General features: G+C 43.2%; 2 protein-coding genes across 2 annotated transcripts; one reads left to right on the top strand and one right to left on the bottom strand.

Moving 5' to 3' along the window:
• The first annotated feature begins 1,475 nt into the window (after positions 1-1,475).
• Positions 1,476-1,751, top strand: LOC124670289 (protein LITTLE ZIPPER 3-like). Its single transcript, XM_047206791.1, has one exon. It carries the CDS (start codon positions 1,476-1,478, stop codon positions 1,749-1,751), a length of 276 nt encoding a protein of 91 aa, XP_047062747.1.
• Positions 1,752-12,306: 10,555 nt separating this feature from the next.
• On the bottom strand, positions 12,307-13,263 carry LOC124677184 (CEN-like protein 2). Its single transcript, XM_047213183.1, has 4 exons — positions 13,063-13,263; positions 12,908-12,969; positions 12,615-12,655; positions 12,307-12,524 (listed from the first exon to the last, which is right to left on the bottom strand). Exons 1-4 carry the CDS (start codon positions 13,261-13,263, stop codon positions 12,307-12,309), a joined length of 522 nt encoding a protein of 173 aa, XP_047069139.1.
• Positions 13,264-18,214: the final 4,951 nt, after the last annotated feature.

The raw sequence follows: 18,214 nt of genomic DNA, 5'->3' as shown, positions 1-18,214 counted from the left end.
ACCGTCCCAACAAGAGCTACAGTGCGCCGCAGGCCCCAACAGAAGCTCGTCGCCGGAACCCTTCCATCAACAAATAGTTCACGACGACGCCACTCTTTGGTTGGCCGCGAACCACCCCGCGTCCCCGCTCGCCCGCCCTAAAATGCATCATCTTGAAAAGCAAAAACCACTTGGTGTCAATAGCTTGTTTTTCTCACACAATGTGCTTTTGTGTGGTGCTTGAGAAACATGGTCTCGGGTGACAATAGCTTGGTTTTTCTTCTTCTTTTTGCGGCCAACCATCACGTGAGGGTGAGGACTGAGGAGGCCGGCCAGCCCCTCGGCACCCCAACCTCATGATTAGGCACCATTTAAGCCTCTGCCGCACCATCGATTGGATCGTCGTCTCCCTACGACCATGCACGATGCTGCCTCTCCCGTTCAAGAACCTCATGAGAGCTACCCATTCGTACCGTGCAAACACTAGCACGTGGACCACGGCCGACGGCCCCACCTGTCAGCGACATGACTTGGGCCTTCTCTGAGCCTGGAAGAAGAGGAGGGAAAGGGAAGGACGATGAACTCGTTTGAACCGAGGAGGAGAGGGGCTTCCTGCGCGCGCCTATAAATACACCCCCACCCGCCCACCACAACGAGCACACACCGCATCACACACACACACACACACGAAGGAGATTCGTGTTCCTATCTCTCTCACTCTCCGGCTCCGCTGCTCGAGTTCCTCCGCTCTCATCTCCAGCTCCACAGGAAGCAGCAGCAAGCAACTCCAGCAAGGTCGGTGATGATCCTCTCAATCAGTCTCATCTCATCACTTTCTTTTCTGGCCGGTGTGCTCTTCCATTCATGCACAATCATGTGCTTGCTCATGTGTGCAATTGGGGGGCCTCTCACTTTTCTTGGTCTAACTCTGCTTTTTGTTCGTTTCTACTTTACAAAGTGCCTAGCTTCATGCAATCTGCTGCCTCCCCTGCAATGCCTTGGATTTGTTTATGTCTTCATTCAGTACGTCTTGACATCTTTGCGAGTTGCTAGCACTAGTATATATTCTACAGTATTAGCAGATGCAATGTAGCATTGTTAACATGGGTCATGAATTACATAGAACGAGTAACCATCCCAATTCTTTATTGTATGGAAGATTCACTTCAGGGGTGCCATGCTACAGTCTACTGCTACTCTGCTAGTACTCTGTTTTTCTTCAGTCTGCATAACATAGCTCTTTGTTGAGGATGTTGCCACAGTAGCGACATCCCCTGAGTATCCTCTGTATTATACTGGAACTCCACCACGACACACACTTCACTGTGTTTCAGCTTCCACGTCTTCTTTTTCTGCACCCATAGAAGCAGCAGCGCAAGTATAACATGAGCTCGCCAACTGTATTATGACTGAAAGTGTGTCTGAAACAGGGCCCCCACATATGTAATGCCTGCTAATTTCGTTACCCTGTTGCTTGTTCGTGGCAGGCAGGCAGGATGGACAGGCTGAACGTCAAGCTCTACATGCAGAACTGCTACATCCTCCAGGAGAACGAGCGCCTGCGCAAGAAGGCGCAGCTGCTCAACCAGGAGAACCAGACGCTGCTCACCGAGCTCAAGCAGCGGCTCGCCAGGACCGCCGCGGCGACCAAGGCCGCTGGCAATGCTGCTGGTGGTGGGCGTACGCCCCTCCCCGACCTCAACGCGGCTCCACCGGCGCATGCCGTCCATGAGAAGGCGGCTCCCAAGTCCCACAAGGCGGCCGCAAACTAGGTGGCGCAGCTTCGTACCGGAGAACGCATCGAGTGCTCCCGCCCGTTAGGTGGCACGTACTGGATATGTTCTCCTTGGTGCTGTGTCATCAAGTAGAGTTTGTAACGATTAAGGCCTCTCTAGCTCTGAATGTTAGGAATGTTTGCTTCGTTTTAGTTATGGAACTGCACACCTCCTGTTATGTAGCAGGCTCCTTCTCCTTCTGGATGGATAGATAGATCAGCTAGGAGTATATAAACATGCATTGTTGGGGCTCAATGTGTGCTACATCTACTACATGGCAGTGGTGTTGGAGCAGCTCTTGCTTTGCAGTCCTGTGAAATGTCATGTGCTGCTGGTTTGAAATCAATGTGTCACTCAAATACACAATGCTACCTTGAATTCTGGATTCTCTTTATTGTGAAAAAAGAACATTACTACACTAATTTGACTAGTACTCCCTCCGGACGTGTTTAATTGACGCAAACCATGCACATAAGTTCTACTAACTAGGCTGTACTCCCGCGTCGATTAAAGAAGAACCGAGGTAGTAATTTTCATGTAGAGCAGAACAGTATTTCAGCATGATGCGCGAAATTCATAGGGTGATATCACATCAGTTATATTTCGAGAGACTTTTGGAACTATAAAAATGTTAGCATGCTCATCTTATCTCAATACAGGTGCACAAGAAGAGAACTATCGGTTTTGGTGAATAAATAACTGCCGGGGGCTGAGGCTCTGTTCTTTTTCTTTTTCTTTGTAAAATTAGCAGTAGAGGTCGGTGACTTGTGTATAACAAAGCAATAATTCATGAAGACAAATACACTGACCTCCACCATAACAGATCACTCTGCCTTCACATCGAGCATTTACAATCAAGGCGAAAGAGACCAGTCGTCACACTTCAGTCATCATCCATATGAATCTGCCAATGACCAAAAGAGATATAACCTCCAGTGAATGACCAATATGCAAAAGAACATCTAACATGTGAGAAGTACAATGATTTCAAGTGTTTGTGACCGTCAACATATAATAAGTTGACCATCTGATCTTCCACACTAATCTGCCAATGACAAAAGAGATATAGTACAGTTACAGACCAATATGCAAAAGAGCATCTAACATGTGACAAGTACAATGATTTTTCTGACCATCAACATATAATAAGTAGGCCATCTGAGCACCATTATTAAGAAAGTTGACACCATTAAAAAAGGAACAGCGTCAGTTCTTGTACAAAAGGACCAAGTTATAGCTTATGTGATAATATAGCGTTCACTAACATATTAGGTGTAACATATACTACAACCAAGCAAAGAAAGTACTAACATTCACGGTAGTACAATAAGAGAAAATTTGATACTTCATATGATGCAAGAACAAAATCCATTTTTGCAAAAACTCAATTCGGCTCCCGGGTGCGTATGATCCCTCTACAATAAAAACATATTTCCAAGTATTAACAAAATTTGACAAAAAAAATTACATGTACATCTCCATAATATATGTGTATTCGTCAAGTTTCACGAAAAAATGATAGTTTTTTGTAGTCTAAGCGAAAAAGAGAAAATTTATCTTGTGACAAGTCTTTGTTTCAGCACCGAATTTTGTCTTTTTACACACGTCACATGACATGTCGATTTTTTTCATGAAACGACTTTGTAAGCGTGTAGCACATGAAGATGTACGTGTGAAATTTTTGTTTCAATTTTTTTAATATTTTAAAATATGTCTAACATGTATTTCAAAATAAAGGGAGCATACGCTCCCATGTGTCAAAACATCACTCCCCCATTTTTGCCACTACATTATAGTTAGCATAATTCAATAACAGAACATTATAATGTCAGATTTGTTGCCACTAGCCAGCAAGTTTTGTTATTACAACTTGAATGAGAAAGAACATAGTATGAGGTGTCAGCAGTAGCTAAGCCAACATTCCTGTGCTGCACACGCAAGAAGTATCATGCATGTACTGCTTATCATGATCTTGTTTAGTCCACATCTCCAAGAATCCAGGAGCATTTGACAGAGCATGCGTATCAGTTCTCCTCGATCACATCAACACACCATCCTGCCGAGTTATTTCCTTGTACAGTTGTACCACCAACATACACCTGGCTACTTGGGCCCTCCTCCCAACCATCAGTGTGATACTAGCATAGGAAAGACTCTGGTCTTGGAAGAACTTGTTATCTTCCATAGACAAGAACAGACTCTGTGTAAGGGAGTCATACCAGTATACAGAAAGAAAGATCTATGCCCTCAATGACGTTTACACAGGTTTGCTGTTGGTGTCAGTCTGAGCCTTCTTGGGTTTTCACCCTGGCCCAGAAAACATGCAAAGAAATCAAATTAAACGACAACAATTCTTTGATTCAACATAAGATGACACACATGACTAGCAACTACGTCTATGCGGGGACTGCTGCTTTCATGGGCCATGATTAAAGCTTACACTCCCAAGTAAAACCACATGAGCGTATTTAAGAGTTCAGTTAGGGACCATCTGATCTGGTTAGCCAAGAGCCCATACAAAAATCCCTACCATCTGTCCATTCTGTATGAGATTTGCCATTTACTATGAATGATTGTTATGGATGTCAAGTTGTCGACAGATCCAAAACATGAACAAGGACAAATATAAATGAGTACAATTATATGAAATCATTGGAAAACAACGTCACTTATGAATTATCCCTTACACCATATGCATTCCAAGTTCACAACACATGACATGTAGATAGTAAATTAGCCCTCTTGTACTGATGTTGTAGTAAAATAGTCTGACATCATTGAGGCCTGACACAATAAAATGGTAAGTTGGCAAAAGTTGGGAGCATTTGTTTTGTAGCTTAATTGTTTTGTGTGTAACATGAACCAGATCACATCTCTGCTGGAAGATTGCATCTGAACCTTGCCTTTATTGGACACACTATTTTACGTTTTATGGATGATCGTCAACCAATATAAATATCCTCAAAATTCGAAAAAAATATAAATATCCTCTAAATGAATACAATGTAAATGTGCACGTACTCCACATCAACAAGGACATGAAAGCCAAAACAGAGGAACATGTGCAGAATTTAGATTAACCTGATTCTAGGATACAACATATGGTACTTGATATACTTTTAAGAATATTTCAATGTTATCATTTATCAATCAGATTTATATTGCAGGGAGCATTACACAGAGCAGCTAGTAGTTACATAATCAGCTATCAGAAACTATACCAATTAGTTGGTTTTCATTGTTCACAAATTAAATGTAATTCACCAGTACAACATGAGAAATGCTTTCTTGCAAAGGGGATGCACTATTACCCCTAAATTGGCATCTGGTTTAAAACCATAATAAGCTCACACAAAATACCTGTACACTAGTAAGAAGCAAGACCAGGGAGAATTATGTTTAGCAATTTAGGGATCAGGAGAGGGAACTAAGCAGGTCTAAAGTCACATCTATCCTTCTGTTTCCGCTGACTTTGCTGCAGGACGTTAACCAAACAACAATCATAATATCAATGTCCTAGCAGAGCAAGATCTTATCAGATTTCATAATCAGATAGCCTTAGCTATCCCCCATGTGGCCACGGCTCTAACCCAAAGCAAGCCGACCGATCGCGAAGTTTGCACATGTAAGGCTCGCTCAACTCACCATGGGACCATCAGCACAAGCAGCCAAGTAGACACGGAAATCTCTACCGATGGCAACGGTACGAGAACACCTGATCAAATTGTCTGAACAATCCCGGTGGCTGCTCCCCCCTCCACACCAAAACACAATGATCACGTCTGATTAAGAGAGGACGAGGCGCACAACCTAATCAATGGAGCAAGCGGAGAAAACGGACCAAGTTGTTACCGAATCACTTATCGCTCGTGGTAATTCGAAGAAAACGAGCTGGGCCTGAGACTCTGTGCGAGATCGTTGCGGGGAACTTACTAAGTCGGTGGGTGCGGTTCGCCGGTGACCGGCGGCGGCGGGGGCCGCCGCTTCGTCGACGCTGAAACTAGGCAGCAAGACCAGACTTCAAAGACAGGCCTTTTAATTGGTGGGCTTGCCATGATAGGCCAGACACAAAAGTACCTTTGGGCTTTCTGGGCCCTGCCGGGCTTATGCGACCCACACGCATTGGGAACTCCCACCGTCTTTGGGTTCCCCGCCGCGACGCCCGCGGCGGCGATGGCCGGCGCGACGGGCGGATCCCGCCAACCGGCCACCGGACCCCCGGACCCCCCATGCCATGGCTTCTCAGTCCTTATCCGCCACCGTTAGCTCCACCGTCTCCGCCTGCCGCCATTTACTGGTTAGTCGCCTCGCGCAAACTCGAGACTGGCGACGTCTCGGATAGTCGAATCCTCCGCTGCACCTTACCCGCAGCGCCTCACACCTCCCAATTCCCGAAGGTCGAGCAGCTCGCTGCCACTTCGTGATCGATCGGTACCCTACTGCATCTCCAGAGTTAAGGAATGCCCGAATGAGGAATAGTGAGGTAATTGCACAACCAGTCACAGAACTTGAGGGATCGCTCGGTCTCCTCTGGCGGAAGCATTTCGTCGAGCATGTTGCAGACGGGCCAAGAATCTATTGAGACTACCAAAATTCCAGGGACCAGGGTTATTTTGCACAAAAATTACCGCCTCCTTAGCAAATGCCCAATATGGGCCTTTTGTGACCTCGGGTGCTCGTTTTGCCAAGCTGCGTGTAGCACATGAGCACTTCTCTGCTTCAGTGACTAATCTGCACATACCCTGCAATTTCCGCGATGCATCGTGCAATTGCCAGAATGGAGCTGGGGTAAGTGATTTTTCTTGATCACTTGATCACTTACGTGCCTGCGACTATGGTAACAAACTATTTCAATCTGTCACAAAAATAAGCACTCCCTAGCCAGGAGTACATTGAGGCATATTCATTCTGTAAATTTGACCTGTAACTCTGTAAGGTATGTTATTTTTACATCCAGGGATTCAGGACTGGAAATTGTGTTCAGCCTTCGTCGTTTATCTTTCCATATAATAGCAGAATAGAATCTGCTCATTGCTGTCCTAAGGAATTTTCTGCCGTTCGTGTGGTTGTGCAGCTTGGAGGTGGAATCTGGATCGCTGGCCATTCCTTGTATTGCTCGACACATTAACCAGGTATTTTGTCAGCTGCCAGTTCTGCCCTTTGTTTCATTCATGTAGACTTGTTTCTTGTCTGTTCATATAATTGTGGATCAATTTGATATGTTTACAGTAAATTGGTGGTACCAATGCGAATCAACCATTTGCTATCGCGAAATGCTGGTAAACAAGATTGTAACCAAATAGCATGTTCAAAATTTATATAACATATTGAAACATGTTATTGCTTAGGTTTCACAATTTGCTTAAAAAGTATCAGAATGTGTAGTTGGATACCCTGTAGTGTACACCATAGATAGTTTGATACAATCATTTGAAAGGAAGATTACCCAGTATTGAATAAGCAAATAGCATGTTCAAAATTTATATAACATATTGAAACATGTTATTGCTTAGGTTTCACAATTTGCTTAAAATGTATCAGAATGTGTAGTTGGATACCCTGTAGTGTACACCATAGATAGTTAGATACAATCATTTGAAAAGAAGATTACCCAGTATTGAATAAGCAAATAGCATGTTCAAAATTAAACATGTTATTGCTTAGGTTTCACAATTTGCTTAAAATGTATCAGAATGTGTAGTTGGATACCCTGTAGTGTACACCATAGATAGTTAGATACAATCATTTGAAAGGAAGATTACCCAGTATTGAATAAGCAAATAGCATGTTCAAAATTTATATAACATATTGAAACATGTTATTGCTTAGGTTTCACAATTTGCTTAAAATGTATCAGAATGTGTAGTTGGATACCCTGTAGTGTACACCATAGATAGTTAGATACAATCGTTTGAAAGGAAGATTACCCAGTATTAATGTTATCGAATACATTAGGATGAATCAGTTAATCTATGTACTTCGCGTGCCTCAACTGTGCAGGTAGTAGAGCAGTGATTACAGAATTTTTTTTTCTGAAACAAGTGTGAACAAAAGTAATGCTACTTGGGGTGATTTATTCTAAAAATTTGATATAGACGGAACATTGCTTTATTGATCCTGTGTCTGCTCATCTGCGCTTTTGACGGAACAGCAGGAGCTCTGCTTAAGCATTCTAGGAGGAAATCAAAACCCCAGTTGGAGGGTGGGATGCAAGTGCATTCAGAAAAAAAAACCTACACATTTACCCAGCATTGGGCTTGCTCCAGGAGCTCAAAGTTAGCTTTTCTCTTTTTGAGCCTGAACGGCAGGAGCTCTGCTTTGCATTGATAGAAGAGGGAAATCTGTACAAGCCAAAAGACCGAAAAAAAGGAGTACTTTCAATTACAACACAGCATTAAAGGTGGACACCACGAAACCAAAAACCTTCCAGGTCATATTTCGCGTTAGCCTTTCTCATCACGAGCTGCTCAGACTAGTTAGTACTTCAGTAAACCTGCGTGTATACCAACACATATTTCGCTTTTTAGGGAAGTGGTGAAGCTACATTCTGTTCTTATCTTGAATGCAGGATTTATTCGATTACCTTTAGACTAAAGGCTGGCCGACATTGCTTGCAATCCATGTATCCTTTTTCACAATGGCTAGTGAATGTGCTGTGCCCAGAGTACCAGGAGTCTTTTGAGTAGTATTTATTATAAGATGTAGTAACTTCTATTGGCGAGTTCCACCCCATGATTATATCATTGTGCACTAACAAATCTGAGTTGCTATATTTGAACAAACATATGCATATATCAGCTATAATCTTAATGTGTAGGCTGTCATTTTGAGATTGCAGGAACCAAAACTGTATATCATGGTCAAGTAAAGCAGGTCTCACCTATATTATATCACTGGGTTCCTTAATTCCTTTCAAAAAGGGAAATTCCCCAAACTGAACTTCCCACAGTGATCACAGTCAATTTCATTGATAAGTCGGCCAGAGGACTTTCACTAGCTAGGAGGTGTACCCATAGCCCATCTGAGTTGGAGGCTTGGAGCTGCGCGTGGCAGTCTTTCTTTCGTAAAAGATGGAGGGCAACTAGGCCCATTACGTGACAAAGGCTCACGGGTTACAAGGTTTTACTTGTCAAACATGGTACAAATTTGTCAATACAAGAGTTGTGAGAAATGATGCATATTCTAGGTTCGATGGAATGTGACCTGTGCGGCGCATGGGCTTCAGAGTGACAGCTTTTGCTAGGAGAGAAAAATGCTCGCTGCTTATGGCTACTCTCTGGTGAATGTGCAGTTCTGCGTGGCTTTGTATGTAGACTTGAGTCGTGTATAATTGTGAGCAGGCCAGCGCAGGGCATTTATTCTTGCATGCAATCATGTCAACTTGTCAAAGTGGTGGCGAGGAATATGAAAGGACTCCGACGGGATCCGGGTGAGCATGGCTGTTGTTTCTTCGGGCTCTCTGAGAGTGGGGGTTAAAATTCTCAAGGCTGAGACAGCTTCTGGTATCCGACACGTCCGCGAAGCTACATAGGAGACTGAGTAATATCCTGTTTGTTGCCAAGACGTATCAGTACTGTGAGTGCCCTTATCTCACACCTTTTTCCCTGTCAAATCTGTCTATTGTCCTTCATGTTTGTTAATGTTAGTTTATTGGAGTACTACCAGTTCTGTTTGCATGTTCCAAATCCTGTGGCGATTGTACTTCTGCGAATATTTTAGGGAACGATAATGGTAGCGCTGATAAGGAAGTTCAAGAAAAACTTTGCTGAACTGTAACAAGTCAGTGAGTTCCAGAGGTTCGCCTACCAAATTTTGTTATTAGCTCTACAATTTTTGCAATTCTATAGCCATTTCTGCAACACAGGGATGACAAAGCCACGTTTCATTGATCTAACCAAGAGGCGAATCTGTTAACATTGCACTTCATTTTGTAGGCCTTTTTTTGTTTCTTGACAACTGTGATGAATACAAGCATATTTTATAAAGTTTGTACCACCTGATGGTTCCTATGGTTTTTCTCATAGAAAATTACCTGTCCAGTTAGTTTTGTATCAGGATTTGTTTTATAGCGAGGTGCATAAATGTCCTGGCAGCAGCGCATGCATGGAGTAATACACCTGTCAAGAAGGTGCTCTGGCCAAATCTTCTGTAAAACCAGTTGATCTGAGAATCGAGAATTTGAGACGTCCTGGTAAAATCGTAATGAAGCAGTTGAATGCGATATAAGTGAAAACCTCCTAGCTAGCAATATCCAGTATAAGATGAGACGGTAACAGTAATAAATTCATAATTTGTATAGGGCGTGACCTAACAGGCTTTTAGGTTAACCAGTTCACTTATATATATGTGGTTCATTTGGACTTTTCATTCAAAGCTGAAGATGTTTCTATTGCTTGAGCTAGTTGCAGGATGGAACTGCTGATGGCGACGTCTTTGAAAATTACATGAAACTTTTCAACTAGCTATGATATGATTGTTTTAGCCTAGTATTGCATCAACTCGTGATATGTACAGTGGTCATCCTATGATTAAACTGCACCCCACGTCCCCACCCAACCATCTACAATTAGAACTTGATGTCAAGAACAAACATTAATTCAGTAGGTGATAGTGAGGCTTTCTTGAACAGGATTAGTCTCAGATAACAATGACAAAAGTCTATGTACAACAAAAGGTGTGTGACAAAATTTCCATTTGCTTGTTCTTTTTTATGTGCATATTTGTTTGTAATTTATACTACTATTGACTAATCATGATGGGATGTCAAGGATATGAGCCATCTTGTAACCTCAGGAGACGAATGTTGGTTAGTCTTGCATTGAAGTTTGTAATTAAACACAAATGTGACCCTGATGTATTTGGTGTCTTTTCATGCCTACAAATCTCGCCTTTTCATTAGGAGTTTGAATTTATTTCAATTATTGCCAATTAGGACTAGCTACTCTCTAAACTAGCTGCCCAGTTTATGTTCTAATTGGGATGCAAGTGGGTGTCAGGCTGCAGACGCATTGTCTTCCTTGCTCATCTGCTTGCCAAAAACTCAGTACAGAATGACTTCCGTTTGAACTGGAAATGAAAATCTTACTAGGTGAGTTACCCAATAGATCGACCTATTTGCATTCCTACTTCTAGCCATACATAGTCGAGTAGGAGTCCTCCTATTTACGCATGACTGGTTGACTAGGTCAGATAGGCTTCATAATATGTATCACTGGACAAATCAAGACCTAGTGTCTTCATAAGCGTGATTTATTTGCTGGTCCATATAGGCCAAGATTATATTGTTCAGTTTTATTATCTATTATTCTCTGGGCAGAGATGCACTAGCTACTACTCATTTGCAGACAGAGCTCTGCCCTTGTGAACAACCATCTTTCTTTTTCTTTTTCTTTCCGAGACGAAGTGAACGGTAATCTTACCTATGCACATTCAAACTGTTGGTAATGATATATTTGATAAGTAGAAACCACTCCAATCTCCATTGTATAACTGATTACTGATTCGTCCATTGGAACTAGTGCATGTATGTTCCGTGATACAGTTTTCGCCATCTTTGCTGACTGTTTTGGCCATTATTGCATACTTATAGGTTAAAAAAAATGACAGTTAAATTTCCTTTTGTACATGGTATACATAGTATGGTTATGGCTCATAGAAGTAGCATTTCCCTTTCATCTATGCTAGCTAGGCATATCCAGAAAGCATGCAAACTTAATTAAGGCGCTGTAGGCGCATATGCTCATGATATAATATTGCCAAATCGACCAAAAGGGGGCACCCAAATGATGGGAAAAGGGGAGCCAAGAACTTATGCCTCTTCTCATCAGCAGCCATATTAACATTATAAAACGCACATTAGAGTGATCTTGCACAGTAGATATGGCAAGATCTAGCACTGCATATATGTGCACACAATCTAGGTATAGAAATATCAATGCACTTGTCTTGTCATACAGTAAAGCTCGAAGAGGATGGCCAGATAATGCTCACAACTTACAAAGGATCAGGTACAAAGTAGTACACTGCAAGCTATAAGCTGCAGTGAGCTCGCAGCCACACATGCATGCATAGACATGACAAAATAGTAGGTTACTGGGAGACTGTCCTGGAGTACTAGGCAACTGGTACTAGGGGCTCGGGCCATGGCCAGTGCCTTCTCCTCCTTTCACCACCAGACACGTCCACGGTCTTCAGCTATCAATCTGCTCCCTGGGTCCCAGTCAACACTAGTACCAACTATTTTGCCATCACACCGTATCTTGGATGCATATATCCTTCGTCTCCAAAAATAGGAGCTGGGCTAAATTCACACTAGTAGCAGATGTACTCTGCGACGTACACTAGTTCACAGATTGACTAGTAACTAAATTGGTTGAAGAACTGAACCGTAGACAGACTACCAAGAAACAGTAGACACAAGACGCTCACAAGCAAACTCTTATTTGAATGAAAGACATAAAGGGTAGCTAGTAGTAGAGCTATTGGTTGATCCATAGGATTGCATGCATGCGCCATGCATGCGCGAGAAGAAGGGTTTCGCTGATTGTTTCCATCAGCGGCGGCGCGCAGCTGTCTCCCGCTGCGCGTTGAAGTAGACGGCAGCGACTGGGAGGCCAAGATCGTTCGCGGCAGCGAAGCGGCGAGTGTTGAAGTAGTCCCTGCTGGAGGGAGGGCTCATTGTCTGCCGCTGCTTCTGCTTGAACAGCACGAAGGTGAACCTGTGAATGCCGATGTTGGGCTTGGGGCTCTCGTAGCTCACCACCTCCTTTCCTGCATGCATTCATGTGTGTTTATTCAGAGAAATTAAGGACGAAACCAATCGGGAAAAGCTAAAGCAGGTCGTGCATGAAAAAGACTTACCAAAAGAAGCATCAGTGGTGCCTGGAATATTATTGACGATCCTGCATACAAAGTCATGACTTGATCAGCATATTTTTATGCATAGCTGCACGATAAGCCGTGACCATTTATGTTTACTAAACGAAAACTGACAAGTTTTATGTTCATAGGAAAGCAACTATTGATCACTGGATAAATCAATTTGATCTTAAACATGCAGCTCACTTGGACTGAGCAATTCATCTGTCTTTAGCTCATGAGATTTTCCATCTTAAGTTCAGGGGTAGTGTAAGCTAGCTTGGTTTAGTAATTACCAGTGGAGATGCTCCCTCAGGTATGGGTCGCTAGGCCCTGGCACATCTGGGTCCGTCATGACCTGAAGAGCAATAACACTGGTTATCAGCTGGATGTTACACTAGCTACCTTAATTTGTGTAAGCAATGGCACAGAGGAGAGAGAAAGCACAAACCAGTGTGAAGAAGGATCTCATGTCGCCACCCTGGACCTCAATGCGTGGCTTGGAGACGACTGCCGACGGGAAGAATTCGTGGCCATTGAACACCTGCTTGTTGGAGCTGTAGGTTACTGTCATCTTCTCAGTGGGGGTGAAGTTGTCGATGACCTCCCCGATCACCTTTCCGACGATGAGAGGCTCCACCACCCTAGCCATGTCTAGCTAGCTAACTTGAACTGAAAAGGTGGTGATGATCGATGCCAAATATCTACAGCTGACAGCTAACTAGCAAGTCGAAGCACTAGGTAAACAGTCTTGAGGAATGAGGAAATATAACCTGATGGTTGTTGCTAATATTGAGTGGCATAGAGGCTCTATTTATAGCTGCGAAGAGCCGCGAGGTGAGAGAACTGTGAGTAGGGTAAAGCTCTAAAGCTAGAATATCACTAGGCGATGTTTGATTATTCCATCCTTGGCGCACACTATAAAACTGAGGCACACATCTTAAAAAGGTTTCGAACCTGAAAACTGGCATTTGCTATATATTCGAGACATCTTGTTTTTGGGAGAAGTTTATTCCAGTTAATACATAGAATCCACACATTTGGTAAAAGACGAAAAGCCTATTGCCCTGTATGCGCCCACAAATTCCCAAGCTGAGGTAGATCAGATGTACCATAGTAAATGTCCTTGAAACAGTTCACTGATCCTTAGGAAGGATATTGTTGTAAGCGACATTGTTTGAGTGGTATTGGCTAGCTTAGACGACTTCTGAAAAATTGGTTCAGTGAGGATGATGAGTATAGGCTATGCTGCTAACTCTAAAACTGAGTATTGATATGCCTGTCAAAAATGCCTTTTTTCCTTTCATGTGCATTCATGCATATATGCATATACTTTATTTCTACCCAGTCTAAAAATTTATATTTGGGGAATTATTTGTTGGTTTGTGCTTTGTACTGAAATACTTTTGCAATACTGTAATTTTGTTATATACTACAATTATATTTATATTGTCGTGTAACGCAGCAGCGAGCCGTGGACACTGAGAGATAAGGTTCTCCAGCTCTGCTCAACCGCACATGAGTCATCGCGGCAAGCAGAATATCAAAGGGCGGAACAACAGAGCGGGTAAACTTGCTCCTGGGTTCACCCACCATACGCTCGCGGCTCGACACTGTCACTGTGTCCTTGCCTCTAATTTTCTCATATTTGTTCTTCTTTTGGCGGGCTTTTCTGGTGTTGCTTCTAAGTACGATTGTAGGTCGCCTTCTTGATGTTTATCTTCTAATTCAAAATTGATGCGCATTTCAATGCTCTATTTATATGTGCTTACTGTGCAGGCTCTCTCCCATCTTTAGCCCTTACCATTTCAATTCTGATCTCTTACTTTGACATATGGCATGTCTAAGAAGTTTTTTTTTTTATCTTGTTGATGCCATACAACAATTGGTTTGTACATTTTAGCAAAGGGTTACACCATCAATTGGAGTTTTAACACCGTTACTTGGATAGTTTCTGATCTCATGTAATTATTTGAAACCTGATCTCTGATTATCACTCATCTTTCTGGTTCTGGTTCCTTCTTTTTCTGAATGGAGGCACTCTCAGGATGTGATGATCATGTTCTCAATTTCTTATGTGGCATGCCTTGGCATTTTGACCAACTTTATATGTTTACTGCCTATTGTGGAGTACACGGTACAAAAACCGGAGGCCAAACAGTCATCTGATTGATGCTGAGGGTCCTCATTCCCATTTGTATTTCATTTCGTGAGGGTGAACTCTGGTGATAATCAGTGAATCTCCATGATAAGTCAAATATTTCTGCCTGTCCTCATTCCCATTTGTATTTCATTTCGTGAGGGTGAACTCTGGTGATAATCAGTGAATCTCCATGATAAGTCAAAGATTTCTGCCTGTCCTCCCGCTTAATTATGCTAACTGCAGTTGCTCTTTCCGTCAATTCTTTTTAGTTATTTATAAGCATTACCGTGTGAATTCTGTGCGCCGTACCATTTCACTTTCGGGTTCCACTAGGCTTAAACAAATCATGCCAACCTAGGAAGGATAAGGTAGCATGTGGATTTGATGGCTGCGAAGCCGGGCAACTCAGCAGGGGATCAAATGATGGGATTGTCCTTTTAGATGATGGCCCATTTTATATTTCAATACCAAAATTTTGTAGCTGATCGGTTATGTTTATCCTTCCTTGAAAATGTATCTGCTTCGGAGCAACACGAAAATATGCTCATGGGGATATTTCGAGCTTCTTACTGTTGTAGACTCTGCGATCTTCCTATTTTTCTCTTTATGTGTCTCCTTTTGTTTTCACGTCAAGCGGATTTATGCCGACATGCTGCGTTCGCAGCCATACTATGGGACATGTACCCTGCATGTCAAGTAAAGAACTAAAAATGTTCCATGTCCAACGTAGTGTAAAATTTGCACTTACAAAATCATGTGAAGTAGGGAAGGAAAAGGGCTTGTATTTATTTATTGCCTATTTATTTTGGACGGGAAAGCACTAGTGTTGTAAAATATGCCTGTGCACTTTATTTAACAGTTCACATATGGTCATATTCTGATTTTTGTATGTGACACCTCCTTTTCTTTTCCACATTCGTGGTATCCATGTGGAATTCCTTGGCTCCCTTTCACTAGTTGCTTGCCATCTGCATAACTGTCCACACGATTATCACGGTTGCAGTGAATAATGTAGCTTCTATTGTGACCCTATTTTTGTCGTATTGTCCATGCGGTACCGTTATGTCGACAGTGTTCCAAAGAACATTCCCTAAACAGCATTGCATTATGATGGACTTGCCACTATTAGTGATTTGATTATTCTCGTGACAACTGGGAGGCTGTAGCAGGAGCCAATTGGGCGAGCACAAAACTGTGGACCGAGTCTCTTTCTCGTCAAAACTATTTTGTGTATCTTTGCACTAGACTAAGCTAGGTTCCCTTTTGTTTCCAGAAATAGTGTACCCAGGTTGATCAAGCACAAGATCCTTTGCCATATCGAGGCCTTTCTCATCTCGATTATTGCACTCTGAAACCTCCAGTTGGCTTTGTTTGGAACCTGCTACCTGCGCAGCAGTGGCCAATAAGCCGCTCATAGTTGCAGTCTTACCTAAACAACTCCAAGAGCTGGCCTGTGCTTTTCTAGAAGTGGTGGAATGCTCGTGCTTTGCTATAAACAAAAAATCTGCCCACCCCCAGCACCGCCAATGTGCTCAACCCTCCCCTTTGTTGCCCAAGTTGAGCCTCATCGTGACTCGCGTCTTTCGGTTCTCTATAGAAATGTTATTTGGTTGTAAAGTGTCCATTTCTCGACATGAATCGTTCACTCTATAAGATATAGGAGCAAGAAACAAGACAAGTGTAAAGACAATCTTACGGCTAGTTTAGATTAACATGGGAGAACAAGGAATGTCAATGATGTTACCCTACTATTGGAAAAGAAAGTTGGTAACTCTCAATGGAAATTAAGGTCTGTTAATTTAAGAATTTGATGCGTTACGGGCGCTTCCAGAATATTTTGTCTTGGTGACACGCCCAACACGAGAACGTCGCATCTAATTTGGAGGTTGTGCTTGCTGTCTGTGCTTTGTCTTTTTTCAGACAATACGCTAACTTCCAGAATGTTCCCTTGTTCCCAGAATGGAAAAGGCCCAGACGGAATTAAGGGGAAAATGAGAATAACTCCTCAAATGCGTTGGCCCAAAAAGTGAAATAGATTATACAAGTCGGCGAAAACGAAGCTAAAGTGCAGTTGTGACTCGTCAGTGTGCCAGTATTTGTGGAAATATCTATAAAGAAAATGAGCATACTTCGGCTCCAAGGAAATATTCTCTACTCAGTTTAATTAGAGTTTAAAAGATATTAATCAGAATGGTTTGATGCGTTTGGCATCAGTTACCGAATTTCGTTCTATGGGATAAACCCCAAGCCAGCAAGCTCACGGCTAGCAATGTTCTTTTTTTGTTTTGAGAATACACTCTAGAAAGTATATATCAATCATATAGAAGAAAAGAGCCAAAAGGCCCACACCACCGAATCCGTGATGTCAACAAAGGGTGACACCTCCCCAACGAAAGTATAATCTCCATTCCTCCGTGAGTGCGGAAGCGGCTCAGGGAAACCCAAAAACTCAGAGCGGAAAAGCCTAGCTAAACGGCATCTCTGAAACTCCTCCTTGATCCTACATCTAATGGAACCCACCCCAGGCCTCGCTCCGTTGAACACCACGTCGTTGCGGTGTCTCCAGATACACCAGAAGAAGAATACCTCCGTCCAGAAGTCCCTCCTCGATGCCCTGGGCAGGGCAAGGAGGACCGCCACTGTAGGAGGTCGGTATCCACTTCCGACAACCACTCTATCTTTCCCCACCTCGTCAAGGCCCAAGCCTAGACCTCGCGGGCTGCCACACAACCGAGCAAAAGATGTTGGATCGACTCGGGCTCCTGATCGCACAGATGGCAAGCCGTAGGGTGTGGCAATCCGCGTCGGTACACCTGTTCGCAGTCCAACATTTGTTCCTCACAACGAGCCACACAAAGAACTTGCAACTATAGGGGGCTCTCGACCGCCAAATCTCCGTGGAGACCGGTGCCACAGTGGTCCCAGCGAAGAAGACGCTATACGCTGATTTCGCGGAGAAGTTGTCGTAGACCGTCCAACGCCACACAAAGGAATCATCTCGCTTCGACGATAGCTGAAAATCATAGAGGATACCCCAGAGGCGGAAGAACTCTGGGACCACGGTGCTCCCTAGGTTCGGTCCGCTATCACGAAGCCACTCTCCATCGAGGCCCTCCTTTACCGTGCGGGATTTGACGTGCCGTTTCTTGACCACCACGACCAAATTAGGTGCAACGTCCGACAGACAAGCATCATGGAGTCATTGGTCCTTCCAGAAGAGAGCCCTTTCACTGTTGTCCACCGCAACTGTCTTGGCGGACTCAAAAAGGGACTGGGAGAGATGAGGGATCCCCAGGTCAAGTTCAACCCACGCCTTGGTCGGATCCAACATCTGAAGCCACACCTAACAACATTCATGACTGCAAAAACACATATCGGCTATAGGTAGTTTCGAAATAAGAGTATCGAATCACGAGGAGCTACTAGTAGTGATCTTAATGTCCCTTGCTACTTTCTACTA

The sequence above is a fragment of the Lolium rigidum genome, chromosome 7, assembly GCF_022539505.1.
Source record: "Lolium rigidum isolate FL_2022 chromosome 7, APGP_CSIRO_Lrig_0.1, whole genome shotgun sequence".
NCBI lineage: Eukaryota > Viridiplantae > Streptophyta > Magnoliopsida > Poales > Poaceae > Lolium > Lolium rigidum.
This window is presented reverse-complemented; position numbering and strand designations above follow the sequence as displayed.

What these genes read in the sequence shown, in the direction of transcription:
- LOC124670289 (XM_047206791.1), top strand. Translation starts at nt 1,476, where the DNA reads ATGGACAGGCTGAACGTCAAGCTCTACATGCAGAACTGCTACATCCTC.
- LOC124677184 (XM_047213183.1), bottom strand. Translation starts at nt 13,263, where the DNA reads ATGGCTAGGGTGGTGGAGCCTCTCATCGTCGGAAAGGTGATCGGGGAG. An exon ending in TGAGATCCTTCTTCACACTG is followed by an intron (nt 12,970 to 13,062) that starts GTTTGTGCTTTC and finishes ATTGCTCTTCAG; the next exon opens with GTCATGACGGACCCAGATGT. An exon ending in CACCACTGATGCTTCTTTTG is followed by an intron (nt 12,525 to 12,614) that starts GTAAGTCTTTTT and finishes GAATGCATGCAG; the next exon opens with GAAAGGAGGTGGTGAGCTAC.